Source organism: Camelina sativa, chromosome 13, assembly GCF_000633955.1.
Source record: "Camelina sativa cultivar DH55 chromosome 13, Cs, whole genome shotgun sequence".
Taxonomy (NCBI): domain Eukaryota; kingdom Viridiplantae; phylum Streptophyta; class Magnoliopsida; order Brassicales; family Brassicaceae; genus Camelina; species Camelina sativa.
In genome coordinates, this window is record NC_025697.1 from 6,978,251 (window position 1) to 6,997,715 (window position 19,465).

The 19,465-nt window shown below is 35.5% G+C and overlaps 4 protein-coding genes and 1 long non-coding RNA gene across 5 annotated transcripts; 2 read left to right on the top strand and 3 right to left on the bottom strand.

Annotated features, from left to right (window-relative positions):
• On the bottom strand, positions 179-1,896 carry LOC104735657 (ubiquitin carboxyl-terminal hydrolase-like). Its single transcript, XM_010455488.2, has 4 exons — positions 1,738-1,896; positions 1,438-1,531; positions 1,262-1,364; positions 179-1,157 (listed from the first exon to the last, which is right to left on the bottom strand). Exons 1-4 carry the CDS (start codon positions 1,766-1,768, stop codon positions 375-377), a joined length of 1,011 nt encoding a protein of 336 aa, XP_010453790.1. The 5' UTR covers positions 1,769-1,896; the 3' UTR covers positions 179-374.
• On the top strand, positions 2,113-3,745 carry LOC104735660 (FRIGIDA-like protein 1). The gene has a single exon (XM_010455489.2). The coding sequence runs from the start codon at positions 2,154-2,156 to the stop codon at positions 3,543-3,545; it is 1,392 nt and encodes a 463-aa protein (XP_010453791.1). The 5' UTR covers positions 2,113-2,153; the 3' UTR covers positions 3,546-3,745.
• On the bottom strand, positions 4,007-4,825 carry LOC104735665. Its single transcript, XR_759482.2, has 2 exons — positions 4,603-4,825; positions 4,007-4,368 (listed from the first exon to the last, which is right to left on the bottom strand). It is a non-coding gene; the product is annotated as an uncharacterized LOC104735665 (long non-coding RNA).
• On the bottom strand, positions 8,921-11,043 carry LOC104735664 (probable acyl-activating enzyme 5, peroxisomal). Its single transcript, XM_010455494.2, has one exon. The coding sequence runs from the start codon at positions 10,824-10,826 to the stop codon at positions 9,168-9,170; it is 1,659 nt and encodes a 552-aa protein (XP_010453796.1). The 5' UTR covers positions 10,827-11,043; the 3' UTR covers positions 8,921-9,167.
• Positions 14,312-16,642, top strand: LOC104735663 (O-acyltransferase WSD1-like). The gene is made up of 6 exons (XM_010455493.2): positions 14,312-14,515; positions 14,766-15,350; positions 15,446-15,640; positions 15,722-15,931; positions 16,016-16,153; positions 16,249-16,642. The coding sequence occupies exons 1-6, from the start codon at positions 14,315-14,317 to the stop codon at positions 16,402-16,404; spliced, it is 1,485 nt and encodes a 494-aa protein (XP_010453795.2). The 5' UTR covers positions 14,312-14,314; the 3' UTR covers positions 16,405-16,642.

Sequence of the window (19,465 nt, forward strand, 5' to 3'; positions counted from 1 at the left end):
GATTTGAGACATGAACCTTAAGACTAGAGATATCTTCGTTGCTATACAAGTTTTACAAAAAAACGAAGAGAACATGTTTTGTAATAGGTTTTGATTGATTGTTTCTTATATGCTTCTTTTATAAGGAACATGTAATTAAGTAAAAAAAAAAAAAGATTTGGTTCAGCAAAATCCTCAGAACAATTACAATCAAGCCTTGCACATTGAGTGACCAGAGAGGTTAGTTAAAGTTTTGATACATATAACCATATCTGATTTCCATTCCATCAAGTTAAAGTTTTGCTACATATAACCAACCATCTGTTTTCCATCAACAAAATCCTCAGAGCTAATACATCTGATCTTCATCAAGTGAATATCCAGGCAAAGAAGAATTAGGGATCACGGTTAGCCTTATCAATAAGAGGTTTCAGCTTCTTCTTGTCAGCAAGAATCTTGAGGAAATTGAAGAGGAAAGGGACATAGTTGTGTTTCCTTCTGATGTTCTCTTTCTTCCAGTTCTTAGATTTCTCCTCCTCCATTACAATCTTCTGCGAAACAGTCTCTATCCCGGTATTGACTTCCGAAAGAGATCTATCGAGAGCCTCATAACTGCTTTTCTCAGCGTATTTATCAGCTTGCAAACCACCTAACTGCTGCAGAATCCTCTCTCGCTCTCGTTGATACTCTTTCAGTTCAGCTACATACAGCTCTTTCCTGTTCTTAACTACAGCTAAGAGACTAAACCGAATCTCATTCTGCGAATATCTGTCAATCCTCTCTTGTACCACAGGTTGGACCATTCTGAGCCACTCGATTCCTTCTGGCTCACCAAGACACTGTCCAAGACTAATGGGTCCTTCTTTAAGACCATCGAGCTCATATAAGATACCATCGACAGGTAAGTAGCTGATGTAATGATACACATCATCATCTTCCTCTACATTTTTCGGAGCAGCTAATTCATCTTCTTCCATGGTGGAAGTTGGGTCGGGCCTGGCAAATGTGTTGTGAGCTGCACGTATCGCCTCATTGTTGTTGATAGCTAAACCTTTCAGTTCAGGTGGAAATTCTTTGGCGAATTTTTTCAGTTCTGATAGTTCTGAGCCAATATCAATACTCGAAGAGTTCAAGAGAACCGATAACATCGCTTGCGTCGCACAAGCATTGTTGATTATCTGCAAGAGATGCATAGTTTTAAGGAAAGGTTATATGATTTGCAAATTACGATTATAATAATTCTCCCAAAAGTTAGAAAATCTAATATGACGGTGAGAGTGACCTGGCTTGCAAAGAAGAAATTCGGGTTTGGTTCCATGATGACAACACGACTATCCTTTTCCTCTGGACGCCACTTGTAAAGCAATATCAATCCATATACAGGTCTGCAAGTGAACCCCAGTTGTATGAGTTACATTTTCCAAACAAGAAAGATGAAAGAGTAATTAGTGGATCTACCTTATTTCATCAAGAGAATTAATATCCAAAGAATACAATTCCTCAACCTGCACACCTTTCACTTGCATTTGTTGTATAATCTCAGTGAACACACCTAAACATATAATACGTAAAGTGAGTGAATCTTAAGAACAACCACACACACACACACACACATACACACTAAGCAACATTGTTGGGTTCTCTAAATCATCACCTTTATAAATCCAATTCAATATAATGAACATTTACCAAATCGGATTTTACGAATGAAAACAAAAAAAAAAAAAAAACCCAAATTGGAGGGGAGAAAAAATATACCAGGATCAGATTCTACAGGAAACCAAGACATGATTCAACTATGGCTCGCGCCGGTGAAAATGGGACTGAACTAAGAGATTAGGGTTTCTCTCTCAAATTCGCTTATCTCCTCCCTTCGACTTCATCGTCTTCACGGTCGCTGCTGATGGACTCACACACTGGTGTGGTCTCGTTTTTGTCTTAATAATTAATAAAGATCACTTCTGAACCGAATCGAACCGAAATTAAATTATCCTATACCCATTTAAATTTTTACATACCGATATAAACCGAACAAGATCATGTTGAAAAAACAACAAAACGGTTTTAATTTTATTAAAGTAATATCGAACCGAACCGATCATGTCAACTCCTTTGTGGCGTAGATCATATATATCGCCGGAGAAAGCAATAAAAAAATCTTAGGGTTCAAAACAATGACGGCGACTGAGACTATCTCCGCCGCGATAAATCAGATTGATGAGAAGAAGGAACAGTTAAAGAAAGCTTTCGACAATCTTCAATCACATCGCTCTCTCCTTTCACCGTCTTTCTCCCTTTCCTGGTCTGAGATCGACTCTCACTTCTCCTCTCTCCAATCCTCCCTCTCTAACCGATTCCGTCTCCTCCAATCTATAGCTTCTGTGGAAGATGATTCGTATAGACACGAAACTTCTGACGCAGAGACATCGCCGCAGGAACAAACCGTTGTTGAGCCGGAGTTGAGAACGTTGTGTGAGAATAACGACGGCATTGGTTTGACCAAGTGTTTGATCCGTCGTTGGGATGATGATGCGCCTATCAATCTCGAGGTTACTGCTGCGATTCGCTACTCTCCGAATCCGGCGTCAATGGTGCTCGACGCGATCGAAGGTTCGAAGCAGAACCACACTCCATTGACGTCATCGGGGAAACCATTCGATGTAAGGAGAGTTTTGGTTTTGTTAATGGAAGCTTTGATTGAGATCAATGCGAGTATCACGGTTGATACGAGAAAGAGAGCTAAGAAACTGGCTTACGATTTGAAAACGAAGATAGGTTCAAAGCCTTTCGAGGCGTTAGTGTTTTTGCATTTAGTCGCAGCTTTCGAATTAGGATCTGAGTTTGACTCTGAGGTGCTTTCTGATTACGTTTTCATGGTCGCCAAGTACAAGCAAGCTACTAAGGTGTGTAACAAGATTGATTTAGGTAGCGAAAGAGTTGGATTACTAATCAGGAAGCTCTTGGACTCTGGTAAATCAATCTTTGCTGTTAGATTCATGTATGAGTGTGGGATGGCTGATGAATTCGAGCCAATCCCTGTTTTGAAATCTCACATTAAGGATTCGAGAGAAGCTGCTCTTAGAGTTTGTAAGGAAGATAACTACTCTCTCAAGTCGCAGAACGAAGCCATCGATAAAGAAGTCAGTGCATTGAAAGCAGCGATCAAAATCATCAAAGATCAAAACATTGAATCCGAGTTTACTCAGGAGAAAGTCGAGGAACGTGTAGAGGATCTGGAGAAATGCAAGGCACTGAGGAAACGCAACACCACTAATACTCCTCAGAAAGAGTCACAGCAAAAGGGGAAAAAGCGTTCTCGAGACTGCAATGTGACACAAGTTCCAGTTACGAGCCAGCAGCTACTTTCTAGACCAGAAGCTCTTCTTATGCATGAGCATGGTCATCATGGCTTACAGTTAAACCCTTATGGTCTTATGACCCCAGCATTTAATGGTGTTGTTGGGCACCTTGGTTCAGCTGCAACTCCTCAAGCTCTTTACTATGCTCAACAAACTGGATTTGTGTTGCCGCCTCAATACCACCCACCTTATTATTATTCTCAGTAGCAGCATCTCGACCGTAAGATCTTAATCTCCTCAGTGCAAAATGCATAGTTGTAGATTATAGTCTGACTCTGGACTTGTCTGGTGTAAATTTAGGATTTTCTTTTTGTGTAATGAAAATTAAACATAAAAGTCCTTTGTAAACAGAAGGTTTTGGAAACAGAAGATTAAGAAAAGTCCTTGGAGCGAAGCGTAATTCCTGTCTGATGCATATGCCATAGATTTATAAGCTAGAAGCTCCATTCTGCTAAGTTTTTTAGGCAAAACCTAGTATTATAAAAGATGCAACTTTTAAGCAAAACCAAAATTTATTCGTGTAGGCAATATGACAAATAGGACATGGGCAGCAATGTAGTTTGAAAGAATCGCATGTGAAATGGATTTTGGCATTTTGCTCACTAATCACAGTATTGTAATCGTTTTCATCTATCCTCCGAAGCATCATAAACCAAAGAATTGCAGAGTACCGAGATAATTTTGGTTGGAATTCCATTTTATCCGAGTCTACAAAAGTACAGTTCTTGGAAAAATCATGTTATTAAACTGTATTTTTCCACTTGACTAATAGTTAAAATACAGTTTTCACAATACAAACAAAGCAGAGAAAGCACGATCCTCCCTCTTACTCAGCTATTATTAGTCATCAAACGTTCATAATGACAACTAACTAGACTTCTTGTTGTCCTCCAAGCTGCCTTCCATGACTTCAATAGATCTGCCTTCCATTACTTCGGTAGATCTGCCTTCCATGACTTCAATAGATCTGCCTTCCATGACTTCAATGATGGAAACGAGTCTTTCCACAGGAACCTTAGTAGCATCGGATCTCATACCAAACAGAGTAAAACCGTGTTTATGAACAAACAAACAAACAAACAAAAAACCCAAAATTTGGAATCTTTTGATAAACCCAGAAAAAGAGCTGTAAAATGCAACGAATCTAACATACATTTCTACGAAATTGTGTTATGAAACAAACCCAAAAACTGGAATCTTTGGCGTGACTAATGTAATGAATGGATCTATATACATAGATAGAGAGCGAGAGATGGAAGCGAACCGTGATGAGAGTAGATATAAGCGTTACGCCAAGAGTAGATGTGATCTCCTGCTTTCAGATCATCTCTGGAGATTTGGTTGGACAGTAGTCCCATAGGGTCGAGCAAGATCTGATTTTGCTTACCGATTAGGTTTTTTTTTTTTTTTTTTCACTTATGATTCTTTCCTTTTCTTTTGGTCCTCAAAGTTTAGTTCACTCCACTTGTACATAATTAAAGCTCGGGGAAAAGATTGCAAACACTGTATCTCTCTCTATACTAACAAAAGCTTGTAAACTGACCTCCAAACTATGGATAATTTACAAAACAACCCTCAAACTATAAAGTGTGTATTTTAGTAGTTTTCAATAGTTTGACTGTTATCTTGCAAATATTGGTTATTTTGAGGGGTTGTTTTGTTTTGCTTTTTAGAACATCTTTACGGGGACTTCTTAGAGCATCTGCATCGGTCAAGGACATTTTTTGGTCCTTCAATTATTTTATTTATATTTTCAGAGTTTCTTAAGTTTGTTATTAACATTGGTGTCCTTCAGATTTTGGTCCTCTAACTCTTCTTCACAAGCTACGCACAAGCCTCTCTTTCGAAACTGAGCTTCAAACTGGGTCATTACCTTAACACAGATCAAAAATCTCCAACCGAAGGTTAGAGTTCTTTTAGACGTTTGAGCAATGCTCATAAACTGGGTTACCATCTTCTGGTTCTTTGTGCGGGTGGAATCCAGTCCCGGAACAGCTTCTCAGTACCTCTTGTGTGATAAATTTCACATATATCTTATTCGCCACAGCAAATTCTCCCATGTCAGAGATATATAGATGAATGTACAATACATTCTGCCATTTATATCCGTGTTTTAAAAGCAGGGATTCAAGTTCCGTAAGAACAGTCTCGGGATCTTCTTTCAGACCTGTTTAAAGAGGATGGAGCAAATATCAGGTACATAAGTGGAGAAATCTTGAAGATCTGGTCTGTTTTTTTTAATTACCTGTAGAAGATTCACTAGCATCTTCCAACCAGCAGTAGATGGAGAATGTGTTGCGTTTCTCAGTCGTTGATATGTGAACACCAACAGGTGCAATGGAATCTGGTGAGCGTAGCACAACTTGAAATCCATCAAGCACGATCCTCGCATTCTACGAAAATGCAAAAATGCCAAAGAAAACAAGGCCTAACCTTGAACAAATACTCTCCACCCGCGATCGTTGGTAATCCGAGGCAATAACACCAGACGAGAATGCAGTGATGGAAGGTATCTGTCTCTTCACTTCACTTAACAACAAAAACATATCTTCCACTTCATCATCCGGAGTCATTTCGTAGCTAAGCTTCTGATTCCTGTAAAACAAAACTATTTCATTAAATCATGCCTTGAAATCTCAAGGCAGAAGAAAGCCTAACGATTCTCACCTCGAAGATCCTTGGATTCTTCTTCTGAACAATGGCACATTCATACACTCTGCGTAGCCCACAATAAACTGGTGGCCTACCTGAACAAAGAGTGCATCCAATCAAAGAACAGAACTTAGGATTCACAATATCATTCTTACTCTCAAATATCTAATCTTATTCTTCTCAAGAACAACAACCAGATTAACAAATCACATAAATGAGATAGAAAAGGCTCAATCTTTCTTCAAGCCCTTGTTCTTACATAGAACTAGAGATAGATAGACAAGGAATAAGCAGCAGAATCTTACAGTTTGATACATATAGCTGTCCAATTCATCGACTGAATCATCAACCGGTAACAAATTAGCCAATGCCACGATCTGTGGAAACACAAAATCAAGATTTTGAGTTGGTATAGCTTAGAAAAAATCAAACTTTGAAGAGGCAATTTCACATAAACTTTTTAAAAAAACTAAGACAAGGTAAGAGAAGAAAACGGACCTCGTGGCCGTATTGAATACACTTGATCATAGCATAAAGCTATCTTTGCCTCCACTGACTAAAGCCACGACCTTCATCGGAGTTGCCAGTGAGGTTTCTTCTTTACGTCGTCGGAGAAACTCTGTACTCGAGAGAGAATCATCAAGTTAACCGAGAGCGTTACCATGGAAGCAAAAGCAGCATCGATGAGTGGAAAAGACAAATCAGAAAAAAAGCTCGCCGGAGAATCAGAGAGCAGTTGGTTATTGAGAGCTAGGATTTTTAATCTCTTCCTCTGTTTCAACTCTACATCGTCTTCATCTGCTCCTTTCTTCGACGATGAAGCTGCCACGTGTAACGAAGGACGGAGAAATAAACGTCCCCTATGAAGAAACGTTCCTTACATAATTGTTTCATTTCGATTTAAATAAAATCAAATAATTCTGAAGGACGGAGCATATATACGCCGATGCATATGCTCTTAGTCCCAAATTCTTAGGTTTAACCTATTTAAAATTAAATCAAAATTGTGAATTTTGGTAAGAATTGCCTCTTAACTAAGAGGTTAAAGAGAACAAAAGAGACGACGACGTGTTCGTTAATTGTTGGGTGTTCCTTTAAAATAAAAGATTTTTTTTTTGTTGATTATGTTTTCTCTTCCTCCTCTCTATTTCTTGACGGAGAGAGTGCAAAATCAAGAGATTTCTCTCACAAATTGATTGCAAGCAAAGAAGAATAATTCAAATTTTGGGTGGCCTCCGGCTGCTCAACCCCGTTAACTCATCATCTCCATCGACGGCATATCTCAACGGCGACTCTGGTGCATGATTCTATTGCTGTAAAAGATTCCTCTCTTTCTCTGCCTTTTTTTATCATCTTTCTCCCTTCGTTCTTATCAGATTGCAGGTTTCTTTGCTTCTTCCTCCTCCGCTCACCCGAATTGTTTACTGTAGCTTCGTGATTTTAGTTAAGTTGGGAATCCCATAACTTGATTCATGTGATTCAGAGCTAATTGAATCATTCCATAGGTTATCTTGTGATTAGTCTCTAATCTTATAACAAAATTGCCCTAAGTTTTAGCTCTAGTGATGATTTATAATCAAATTGGATCTAGTTTGTGTGTGTTTCTTTTCAATAGCTCTGGTGAAAGGCTTCTTTTGGTTGGTTGGATTGTATGTAGTGATATATCTTAATATAGTGGAACCAATTTATTTTCACATTCGACATCTTCTAATTTCTTTAGTTATTATGGTCCATATGTTATGCTTGTTTGAAGACGTATCATGTTCATGATCTAATTGAATTGAGTATGTTCATCCTATTCATGATCTTATTGACTCTGTTTTGTTTACTCTACTAAGCAGCAACTGATCTATTTTCTTCTCTCTTGCAGAAACAAACCCGTCAGCTCACACAGAGAGAGACATCGTCTAAGCAGGCATGCAGTTTCTTTTCACCCTTTGGATTTAAGTTTTGATCTCGTATCTTAAATACTATCATCAGCACCACAATCCATAAGTGAAGACCGAGAGAATGGTTCACTTTCTTCCCATTATCACTACGGATGATGATTCCTTTTGAGGGTTTTCAATTTGGCTCTTACAAATTTAACTAACGATGCCTTCTTTTTCTCAATTCTCTATGTGCATATCAATGGTTTGAAGTATGAATTATGTAATTCGGACTTTGGGGATTTATTAGGGTTTATATATATTTTCTGGTTTTTCTCATTCATGTTGCTGTTTTAATTCAGAGACTTGATAACTAACTCTCTAATTTTTTTTTTCAAAACTAAGAACTTCACTTATAAGAGTTTACCATTGGAGGAGTACAATTTTAATTAACAAACAAAAGATTCTTATTTTATAAAAGTATACTTTTAAATACTAAAAAATGTAAGAACCGCAAAAATATAAACCTACCAATAAAGATAGCTCTTAGTTTTCAACTTTAAAAACCACACTGAATCCGAATATAAACTTTTTTGTTTTGTTTTGGTAACTGATTTTTTTTTGGTAAAATTGGTAACTGATTTTTGGAGGTGTAATGTAATTAGTTCACAACGGATCAATAATAAAATACAAACTATATATTGCTATATTAATTTGATAGTGGTATGTTTCCATCTTGATTAAGCAAAACAAGATTGTTTAAGTTGGGCACAAACGTTGCTTTCACCTACGAAAGAGATTGTGTACAAAATTCATTGACCATCATGTCTTTTGGTTATAATTGCGTTCGCCACGCCAATAATAGAAACCAATATCTCTTTTTAGTAATATTATTATTACAACGGTAAGAAGACAACTTTTTATGTATTAGAGAAAATTTTGTGTCATTTTTCTCCGGTCATTGACTAATTTCGCAATTCAAGTCTGTCTTTCCACATGTTCTTTTGCAGTAAATTTTGCGTTACAATAGTGTGGAAAATTGACAAACAACAAATGCGCATATCATCAATGTAGCTAGTCCAGATAAGTAGTGGAGAGAACCGATCTCCAAACGACATAAAAACATATTTCCATCTTGAATATATTTTAACCTAATGTATATTTTTAAAAATCCAAACCGAGTAAAAACAAACAAACCTCAAACCAATCCAAACGTTTTGTTACATAGTGTTTATGCGGATTAGGGAATACATATTCATTGACCATTGTCCATTTGCTACATTCAATCTTGTGGAACGGTGAAAGATGTTTAAGAAATTGTCTCATCACCCATCGTCTTAGCAATCTCCTTAAGCACAAGCCTAGAAACTTTCCCCGTCGAAGTCTTAGGCAACTCATCCCTAAACAAAACCGTTTTAGGAACCATAAACCTAGACATCTTGTTCCTACAATACTCTATCAACTCCTCCTCCGTCGGTTCCACACTCAACCCTTCTTTCAGACTCACAAACGCACACGGCGTCTCTCCCCAAAACTCATCAGGTCTCGCCACCACCGCCACTTCACTCACCGCCGGATTCGTATACAAAACCGCTTCCACCTCAACACTACTCACATTCTCTCCTCCTGATATGATTATATCTTTCGATCTATCCTTAATCTCAAGATAACCATCAGAGTGAATCACACCAACATCTCCAGTGTAAAACCACCCGTTCTTCAGAGCCTTCTCTGTTCCGCTCGGATCTTTTAAGTAACCAAGCATGATCGAGCTTCCCTTCATCACTATCTCGCCGACGGTTTCTCTGTTTCTCTCAACGCCCCGACCCGATTCAGGATCCACCACGTCTATTTCAGTAAACCCCACCGTTCTCACTCCTTGCCGTGCCTTCAGCCTCGCTCGATCACTCGCCGGTAAACGATTCCACTGTGGCTTCCACACGCAGGAGACGACTACACCGGCCGCTTCTGTTAATCCGTAACCGTGACTGATAACGAAACCGATTGACTCCGCGCGGAGGATCACGGCGGCTGGAGGTGGAGCACCGGCGGTTAAAATGTTGACGGGACGTTTTAACGGCTGATGAGATTCCTGAGTCGCAGACAACATGTTGAGCACCACCGGAGCTCCACACATGTGAGTGACGTTGTGATCACGTATCAAACGGTAGGTTAACGACGCTTCGAACTTGCGCAAACAGACGTTAGTTCCTCCGACGGCGGCGATCCCCCACGGATAACACCAACCGTTAGCGTGAAACATCGGTAGAGTCCATAAGTAAACCGGATTTTTCGGTACGGTCCAATCGATTAGAGAATCAATTGACATTACGAAGATTCCCCTGTGGCAGTGTACCACTCCTTTGGGAGCCGAAGTCGTACCGGAAGTGTAATTAAGCACAATCGGATCCCACTCGCTTTCGGGTCGGATCCATTTAAAATTCGGATCACCTCTCTCGACAAGATCATCGTAAGTGTAACTGAACTTGTTGCGATCGGCCACGTCAGCACGACATCCTCCTTCCTCTTCTTTATCGGCGATGAAGACGAGAACGGGCGGATCAGTCGTCATCATCGAGATAGCTTCGACGGCTAGACTGCAGAAGAAGACGTCGACGAAGAGAAGTTTAGATCCAGAGTGGGTGAGAAGAACAGAGACGGTGCGTGCATCGAGTCGCGTGTTGATGTTGTTGAGGATTGCACCAGACATGGGAACAGCGAACTGGAGCTCGTACATCGCCGGAGTGTTGGGAGAAAGGACGGAGACGACGTCGGACCTGCCGATTCCGAGGGAGGACAGAGAGGACGCGACGCTGAGACAACGGAGGCTAGTTTCACGCCACGTGTAAACGGTGTTGCTTCCGTAAACGATGGAGGTACAGTCACCGTACACGATGGCGGCTCTTTCTAAGAAACCTAACGGCGTCAACGGAGGAGAGTTAGCGGCGCATGGCTTCATTGCCTCCATCTCTTCTCGAGTGGGTGAATACAGAACACCTTGTATCTGGTTTAAAATTATTATCTCTTCTCGACTGGGTGAATACAGTACACCTTGTATCTGATTTAAAATTATTATCTGTAGAAGAAAACAAATTAAAGAGTCTCCATGCCATGATGTTCAAGATTCCTTGTTTCTCAAAAAAAAGAAAAAAAAAAAAAAAGTTACGCGACCATCTTACAAACCGTACCCACAAAGGCGGTTGAAGAATTTAATTCTACCCAACGCGACCATACTATAAAATACTACTCTCTCCGTTTCAAAATATAAAATGTTTTGGGTAAAGCACGCAGATTAAAAAATAAACATTTTAAAAAAGTTTAACCAATCACAAACAAGACTGCATAATATAAAATATTAAATTAATCTAAAAGTTACATAGAAACTTGATAACATCTTATATTATGAAACAAAAAAACTTCTCTAAACATCTTATATTATGAAGCGGAGGGAGTACTAGTTCTGCTTTGAGATGGACAATATTCATTAATTTATAACCGAGAAAACGATATTAGCAGCAGTCCATGTCTGCTTTCGTGATGCGTCGATGAACCGGCCCAAAACACATGTTTTTCCGACTCTGACGTTATTGCTACGCAAAAGACTTTACTCACTCGAGGACAAACCCCACACAACACAAATCCCTAAAATAATATTTTGGATATATATAAATTCAAGATATAGCTACACTATTACAGTAGTTGGAAAATTAATCATCGTCCCTTTCAACTATAATTATAGATTTGGACATATATATGTGACCATACACAACTACTAAAGTACTAAGTCCAATGTTTAAGCCTTAAAATATAATTTGCTACGAACCTATAATATATTGTTACCTGGCACCACATCTTTTTCTATTTGCTGATCGTCACTCAAAGTCACATTTAAGTGTAATATTTCTAGAGCATCTAAGAACAAAGGGAGAATGGCGAATGAGGAGGAGGAGCCGTTCAACTCAATGGTGCGTGTATTCCAGTCACCGGCAATGGACTATTTGTGCTGGTACGGTAACTATTATGGGTTTCAAAACGTAGATTAATCCTGACGTTGTTCTTATAATATTATACTTTACTTCTTATAGACAGCGTGTACTTAACTTCTATGTGGAATTTAACATATTATTTGGTCTCTCTAATTTATCTTAACTTTATTTATTTTTTGAATGAATGTAAAATTTATTCAAGAAAAAAAAACCATGTTTACATTATATGCATCGTTTGATAGAAATAAAATTGAAACAAGTAACTATTGTAAAGAAAACTGAGCCAAAGCACTAGCCTCTCAAGGCAAGCCAAATGCCCTGCCGAACCATCTTCAAGCTTAGGGGAACTTGTGTTCTTGACAGAGCATATATAATCTGTTGCCGACTACTTTATCTATTGATCTGATGATAGTGTAATCAGGTGTCTTTAGGAATCTCACCGTGCAGCCTCCCGTTGCGTTCACACCATATTATTTATATGAGCGGATGATAAAATGGTACAAAATGGATTGAAAAAGAAGTCAATGTAGAAGACCATCTGTAGCTATAGCATACATAGATCCAAAAGATAGATAGTTGAAGATGGAAAAAGCTTCGTCCATGATTATATCTCACGTCTCACGAAATTTCCTCTTGATAGATCAAGGCCCTTGTCGAACATTCATATTCTTAAGTCAAAAACTCAGATGCTGAAGCTGTCGGTGTAATTAATAAGATCTCACCATTGGTTGGAAGATGCGATGTCCTTATAATTAATGTTCCCTTTTACTCGCATGTACCCATAAAACATCAGACTCGGGCACATATTCTATTGCTATTCTTCCCAGGCCTGGCTATCCCTTCCGTCAAATGGTAAGATAGGACGCGTAGCCTTAGAAACAAAGGCTGGTTCTTAGAAGGATACAATATTTTAAAAGGCCGGTGAATGTCATGTGCAATTAAAAGAGATTTTAACACCGAACTGTCTGTCTCGCTGGATGAGATTAAACTAATAAAGAACGCAATTCATGAACATAGTATGTTATGATTGATGTTCATAACTAACTTCTACTCGGATTCCCTCTCTTTCTCACTTCTTGAACCGTCAATATGGTTTACAAAACCGATCCATTGGTTTATCGAAAAATATGATGGCTCGAAGTTAAGAAGCACTCTTATTACACGGCTCTAGCTAGAATTTAAAGCAGAATACGGTATCATTAGAACCAGAAACCAAACTCGAATAGGAAATATCATAACAACTTGAAGTGTGAAAGATTAAAAGATTTGAAGTGTGAGGTAATGAAGATATATGGTGAAACGTGGAATATTAACCAATAATAATAATTTTATGTTTTTTCTAATCAACAATATATAATTGATTGATTGGCGGATCAACTAAACGTCCGCCTCGTGGGTCCTTTAGCAGCGTACTCTCTTTTATTATGGCCGTTCGACTACATAAAAAAGTGAGGGACATATATTTTAAGTCTAGCTATGACGTGATTTGCTAATTACAGAGTATCTTCTTTCCTCTCACAACATTATTAATGGCTTTTTTTGGGTACATACTACTCCCTTTGTCTCAGTTTAGTTTTTTGTTTATTTGTTCCATTTTATAAAAACATTTAAAGTTTCTATGCATTTTTAATATTAATTTAATAATTTTTGACTATTAAAATTATGCAATATTTTAGTCTACTAGTTAAATTATGTTAAATAATTACATTTATTGTTTTTTTAATCTTTGTACTTTTAGCCAAAAACTCTAATATAATGGAACAAAGGGAGAGTATAAAAACCTCTATTTAAGTTTTGAGCAAAACTATGGTACAATATATATGTTTTTTTCTCAATGTCAATCTATTAATAAATAATTAAACATACAGTATGTTAAAAATGATAAGTTTAAATAGAAAACAATTAACATATCCTTGAAATTTTTAGTAAATTCTGAATTATTTGAAATAGAGATTGCAACTACAATTTTTTTGTTAATTATAAACTAGTACTTAGTATTTACAGTCACATTTAATAGAGACTGCACTGCAACGTCAATAATTTATAATTTTATACCATAATAATAAGTTAATTTTATAATAAAATAAAAATTTTAGTCCATTTTGCATTAAATATTATAATTGTCATTTAAGAGTACACGTTTTTTCATGCATCAGCTTCAACCACATTAAAAACATGAACATATGTGAACATACACAATCACTTAATTAAGTACAGTTAACGTGAAACTGAGTTACTGAAATAGTATAACATATACAGTTTTCTGGCAACTACAATTTTTTGTATGTTTTGTTAGAAGAAAATTAAACGTCACCCATAATAATTTTTTTTGCTGTTCAAAGACAATAATACAAACAAACATAAAAGACCAAAAGAAGAGAGTCACATTTAAGACCACTTATATATAGGTATAGTCATATAGACAAACTTTATACTATAAAAGAAGAGAGAGAGAGAGAAGAGAAGAGATATGCACATAGGGAACGGGAGAATGGAGAATAAGGAGGAGGATGAAGAGCCGCTCAGCCCGATGGCGCGAGTATTCCAGTCGCCAGACATAGACATATGTGCCATCATCAACATTGGTTTCAAAACCAAAATTAATCCTGACGTTGTTCTTGATGCTTTGAGGCATAATGTCTACAAGCATCCTCGTTTCTCAAGCAAACTGGTACCCACTTATACATGCTTAGTTATTCTCGATCACTTGTAAATATTATGTTGTATTGCAAACATGACCTGATTTAGAATTTCTGTTTTAAGAGAATGTTTTCTTTAAATAAGTAAATAATTTGATAGTTGCAAAAAAAAAAAAAAGAATTATATGTTTGTTGATTAATTTACATGATCTCAATGTACTTGAGATTTTGAGTCAAATCATTTGAGATAGTGTTTGGTCTCCATCTGTCTTATCTTACTAGTCTGAAAATGGTGCAAAATGGATCGAGACCGAAGTCAATGTAGAAGATCATGTAGTTGTACCATACATAGATCTAGAAGAAACATGTGAAGGTGGACAAAGGTTAGTCGATGATTATTGCTCACGTCTCACAATGACTCCTCTTGATAGATCAAGACCTTTGTGGGACATTCACATCCTTAACGTCAAAACCTCTGATGCTGAAGCAGTCGGTGTAATAAGATTTAACCATGCGTTGGCAGATGGGATGTCCTTCATTTCCCTTGTGCTCGCATGTACCCATAAGACATCAAATCCAAACATGTTGTCTACTGCTACTCCTTTGGTGAAACGGCGAACCACAGTGCCGCATAGCCTTGAGAAAACTGGCTGGTTCTTAAGGGCAATATTCACCATTGGTTCTACAATGAGACTGATTTGGAATACAATCGTAGATGTTTTGTTGCTTGTTGCGACAGTGTTGTTTTTGAAGGATACTAAAACGCCATTGAAAGGCAATGCGAATGTCAGGAGAAATCCAAGGAGATTTTATCACCGAACTATATCTCTAGATGACATTAAACTTATCAAGAATGCTATGAACATGGTAACGTTGCGATTTATGTTCATAACTCTCTTAAGGATTTTAACTTCTCTTACCTTTTTTAATGGATCTGTGCTTTCTATTGCATATGCTGTTAGACTATCAACGATGTTCTACTCGGAATTACACAAGCTGCTCTTTCTAGCTATATGAACCGACAATATCTTGTTTCCCAAGAACAAGACAAGAATGATGAGCTGGAGGATGGATCAGTATTGACTTCATATCTTCCAGATGGTATACGGTTTCGTGCAGGTTGTACAGTAAATCTAAGGCCAGACATCGGATTCAAGGTTAGAAAACATACTCCTCAAACCATATAATTTAACTCCTTAATTCTCAACAAACAAATTTTTTACTTCTTATGCATAAAGCCTTTGGCAGAAATGATGGTGAAGGATTCAAAATGCAGATGGGGAAACTACTTCAGTTTTATTATCTTACCGTTATCGATTGCTTTAGAAACCGATCCATTGGTTTATCTAGAAAAGTCCAAAGCTATTATGGCTCGAAAGAAGCACTCTTATCAAGCAGCTCTAGCGTATTTCTTTATCAATATCATCCTAAAAGTGTTGGGAGCTAAGGTAAAATAAATTTGAGATGCATGTGTAACTTGCACTTTTATATGGGCAGTACATATATGGATAACTCACTCTTGTCATTAATAGGCAGCATCATTAGCATTCAATCAACACTTGAAGAACATAACGACATGTGTGTCAAACGTTATGGGCCCTATGGAAGAAATCAGTTTCCATGGCCATCCCATCGCTTACATTTCTCCAAGCTCTTATGGACACTCACAGGTACGTCTTTTTTTTTTGTGTTGTTGCGTAATTTAATTTAAATCGTAATTAGCTTTTCTTTTTGATTGATTGTTTCTTGTTTTTGTGTTCGATAGGCATTGTTGATACATTACACAAGTTATGCGGGTGAAGTGACAATCACGGTAGGGGTTAATCCTACAGTAGTACCAGATCCTCACAAGATTTGTGATGATATGGAAGAATCACTAAAAACAATGAAAGCTGTTCTCAGGGAAAGAGGGTTACTCTAAGGCCCATGAGGCCTCAGCTCATTCAAACCTTGTGTTTGCTCCTCGTGTTAAGTCCTGCATCGGTCATTCCTTTGCTTCATCTACACTGTTATCGCATCTCTTTCTCATGTTATTTTCTTCGCTCTGTTTAGCATTCTCAAATATGGTCTAAAGCTAGTTGAGAGGTTTTAAGGTTGAAGAAAGCTCAAAGCTAAACTCAAAGGTCGTATCTTAAGAAGTTAAAACCTCACAAGTTGGTTACTAGTTTCTGCAACCCACACAATACAATTCCTAGCATAATATTTTGGATAGAAAATAAAAAATTAGCGCTATTAGGTTGAAATTAATCATCTTTCCTTTCGACCACAATATAAATGTGGACATCTGTGACCATACACCACTACTAAAGTAACTAGACCAATGTTTAAGCCTAAATACAATTAATTTGCCACAACTTTTTCTATTCGCTGATTGTCACTCAAAGTCACATTAAGTGTAATCTTAGTTAGAAATTCAAAAAAAAAAAAATATGAAAGGTAAAAAAAAAATTTCTTTTTGCCCAGGGTTCGATATTGAGCCGGGGAAGATCACGAGGCTACATAATTTAAAGCAGAACTAGATTTAACCGATTATGTATTTTTGTATATTTTATATAACTTACTAAAAAACATTATGTTAGATCAAAAATATGTTTTAAATTTTTTTACAATAATATTGAGATATTTGTAATTTTATTTTCTTTATCTATTTAAAAATTATTATTTTCATTTGAAATTTAATTAATCAAAATTCTTTTATTTTGGAATTTAATTAATCAATATTAGTTGTTGTGAAAGTAAACGTATGTTAATATGTATAATACTTTGTAGTTAGTGTAAAATTATTTAAATTTTATTCACCAATTTGAAATTAGTTAGTTTTGTCTATGAGTGTGATGGAGCGGATTAGTGTTTGTTTTTAACTTCTTTCATATAAAATCAAGTTTTAAAATATTTTGTTTGTGTTTTTAGACCAACCCGCAAAAATATATAAGTGTACTAATATTAACCTAATTCTCATCACATTTTTAGTTTCGGTTTGGACACGTGGATAAATAAAATTTTCCATAAATTATTGTTGCTTTTTTAGTATTTTTATTGATATTTACACATATAATATTATTGATATTACTCATATGACTAAATTTGATGTATTCACTATTTAAAATGTGCAACATGATATATATATGTATGTATATATATATATATATTTGTATTTGACATCATAACTCTATAAATGACACATGTTTTTTGACAAAAAAATATATCATTTTGTGGAGGTTAAAACAATATATATATATATACTATATAGTATAATAAAATCATACATTATTAGTTTATTTTCATATTTTTTCTACCCATTTTGACATCAGTTGCTCTATCCATTTTAACATAGAAAACATTAAACAATTTTGTATAATGGAAAACATGTATAATGGAAAACATGTATAACACCAAACCAATTATGGAAAATCGAAATTGAATAAGGTAAAATACTATAGTTTTTTTTTCATTAAAATATTTTAAAACTTGTAATTAAAAAGGAAAATAGAAATTATGTTGTTCAGATATTTAGGGAAATATATATTTCTATACTCGATTTTCTTAATTTTTTTTTTAAATATTTTTTGTATTCAATGTTTTAATTACAATGGCATATGATGTAAATACTGCCAAATTTCAAGCTTTCTTCTGAAAAATGCTGTGAAAATAATAATATAGATTGCCACAACTTTTTCTATTCGCTGATTGTCACTCAAAGTCACATTAAGTGTAATCTTAGTTAGAAATTCAAAAAAAAAAAAAATATGAAAGGTAAAAAAAAAATTTCTTTTTGCCCAGGGTTCGATATTGAGCCGGGGAAGATCACGAGGCTACATAATTTAAAGCAGAACTAGATTTAACCGATTATGTATTTTTGTATATTTTATATAACTTACTAAAAAACATTATGTTAGATCAAAAATATGTTTTAAATTTTTTTACAATAATATTGAGATATTTGTAATTTTATTTTCTTTATCTATTTAAAAATTATTATTTTCATTTGAAATTTAATTAATCAAAATTCTTTTATTTTGGAATTTAATTAATCAATATTAGTTGTTGTGAAAGTAAACGTATGTTAATATGTATAATACTTTGTAGTTAGTGTAAAATTATTTAAATTTTATTCACCAATTTGAAATTAGTTAGTTTTGTCTATGAGTGTGATGGAGCGGATTAGTGTTTGTTTTTAACTTCTTTCATATAAAATCAAGTTTTAAAATATTTTGTTTGTGTTTTTAGACCAACCCGCAAAAATATATAAGTGTACTAATATTAACCTAATTCTCATCACATTTTTAGTTTCGGTTTGGACACGTGGATAAATAAAATTTTCCATAAATTATTGTTGCTTTTTTAGTATTTTTATTGATATTTACACATATAATATTATTGATATTACTCATATGACTAAATTTGATGTATTCACTATTTAAAATGTGCAACATGATATATATATGTATGTATATATATATATATATTTGTATTTGACATCATAACTCTATAAATGACACATGTTTTTTGACAAAAAAATATATCATTTTGTGGAGGTTAAAACAATATATATATATATACTATATAGTATAATAAAATCATACATTATTAGTTTATTTTCATATTTTTTCTACCCATTTTGACATCAGTTGCTCTATCCATTTTAACATAGAAAACATTAAACAATTTTGTATAATGGAAAACATGTATAATGGAAAACATGTATAACACCAAACCAATTATGGAAAATCGAAATTGAATAAGGTAAAATACTATAGTTTTTTTTTCATTAAAATATTTTAAAACTTGTAATTAAAAAGGAAAATAGAAATTATGTTGTTCAGATATTTAGGGAAATATATATTTCTATACTCGATTTTCTTAATTTTTTTTTTAAATATTTTTTGTATTCAATGTTTTAATTACAATGGCATATGATGTAAATACTGCCAAATTTCAAGCTTTCTTCTGAAAAATGCTGTGAAAATAATAATATAGATTGC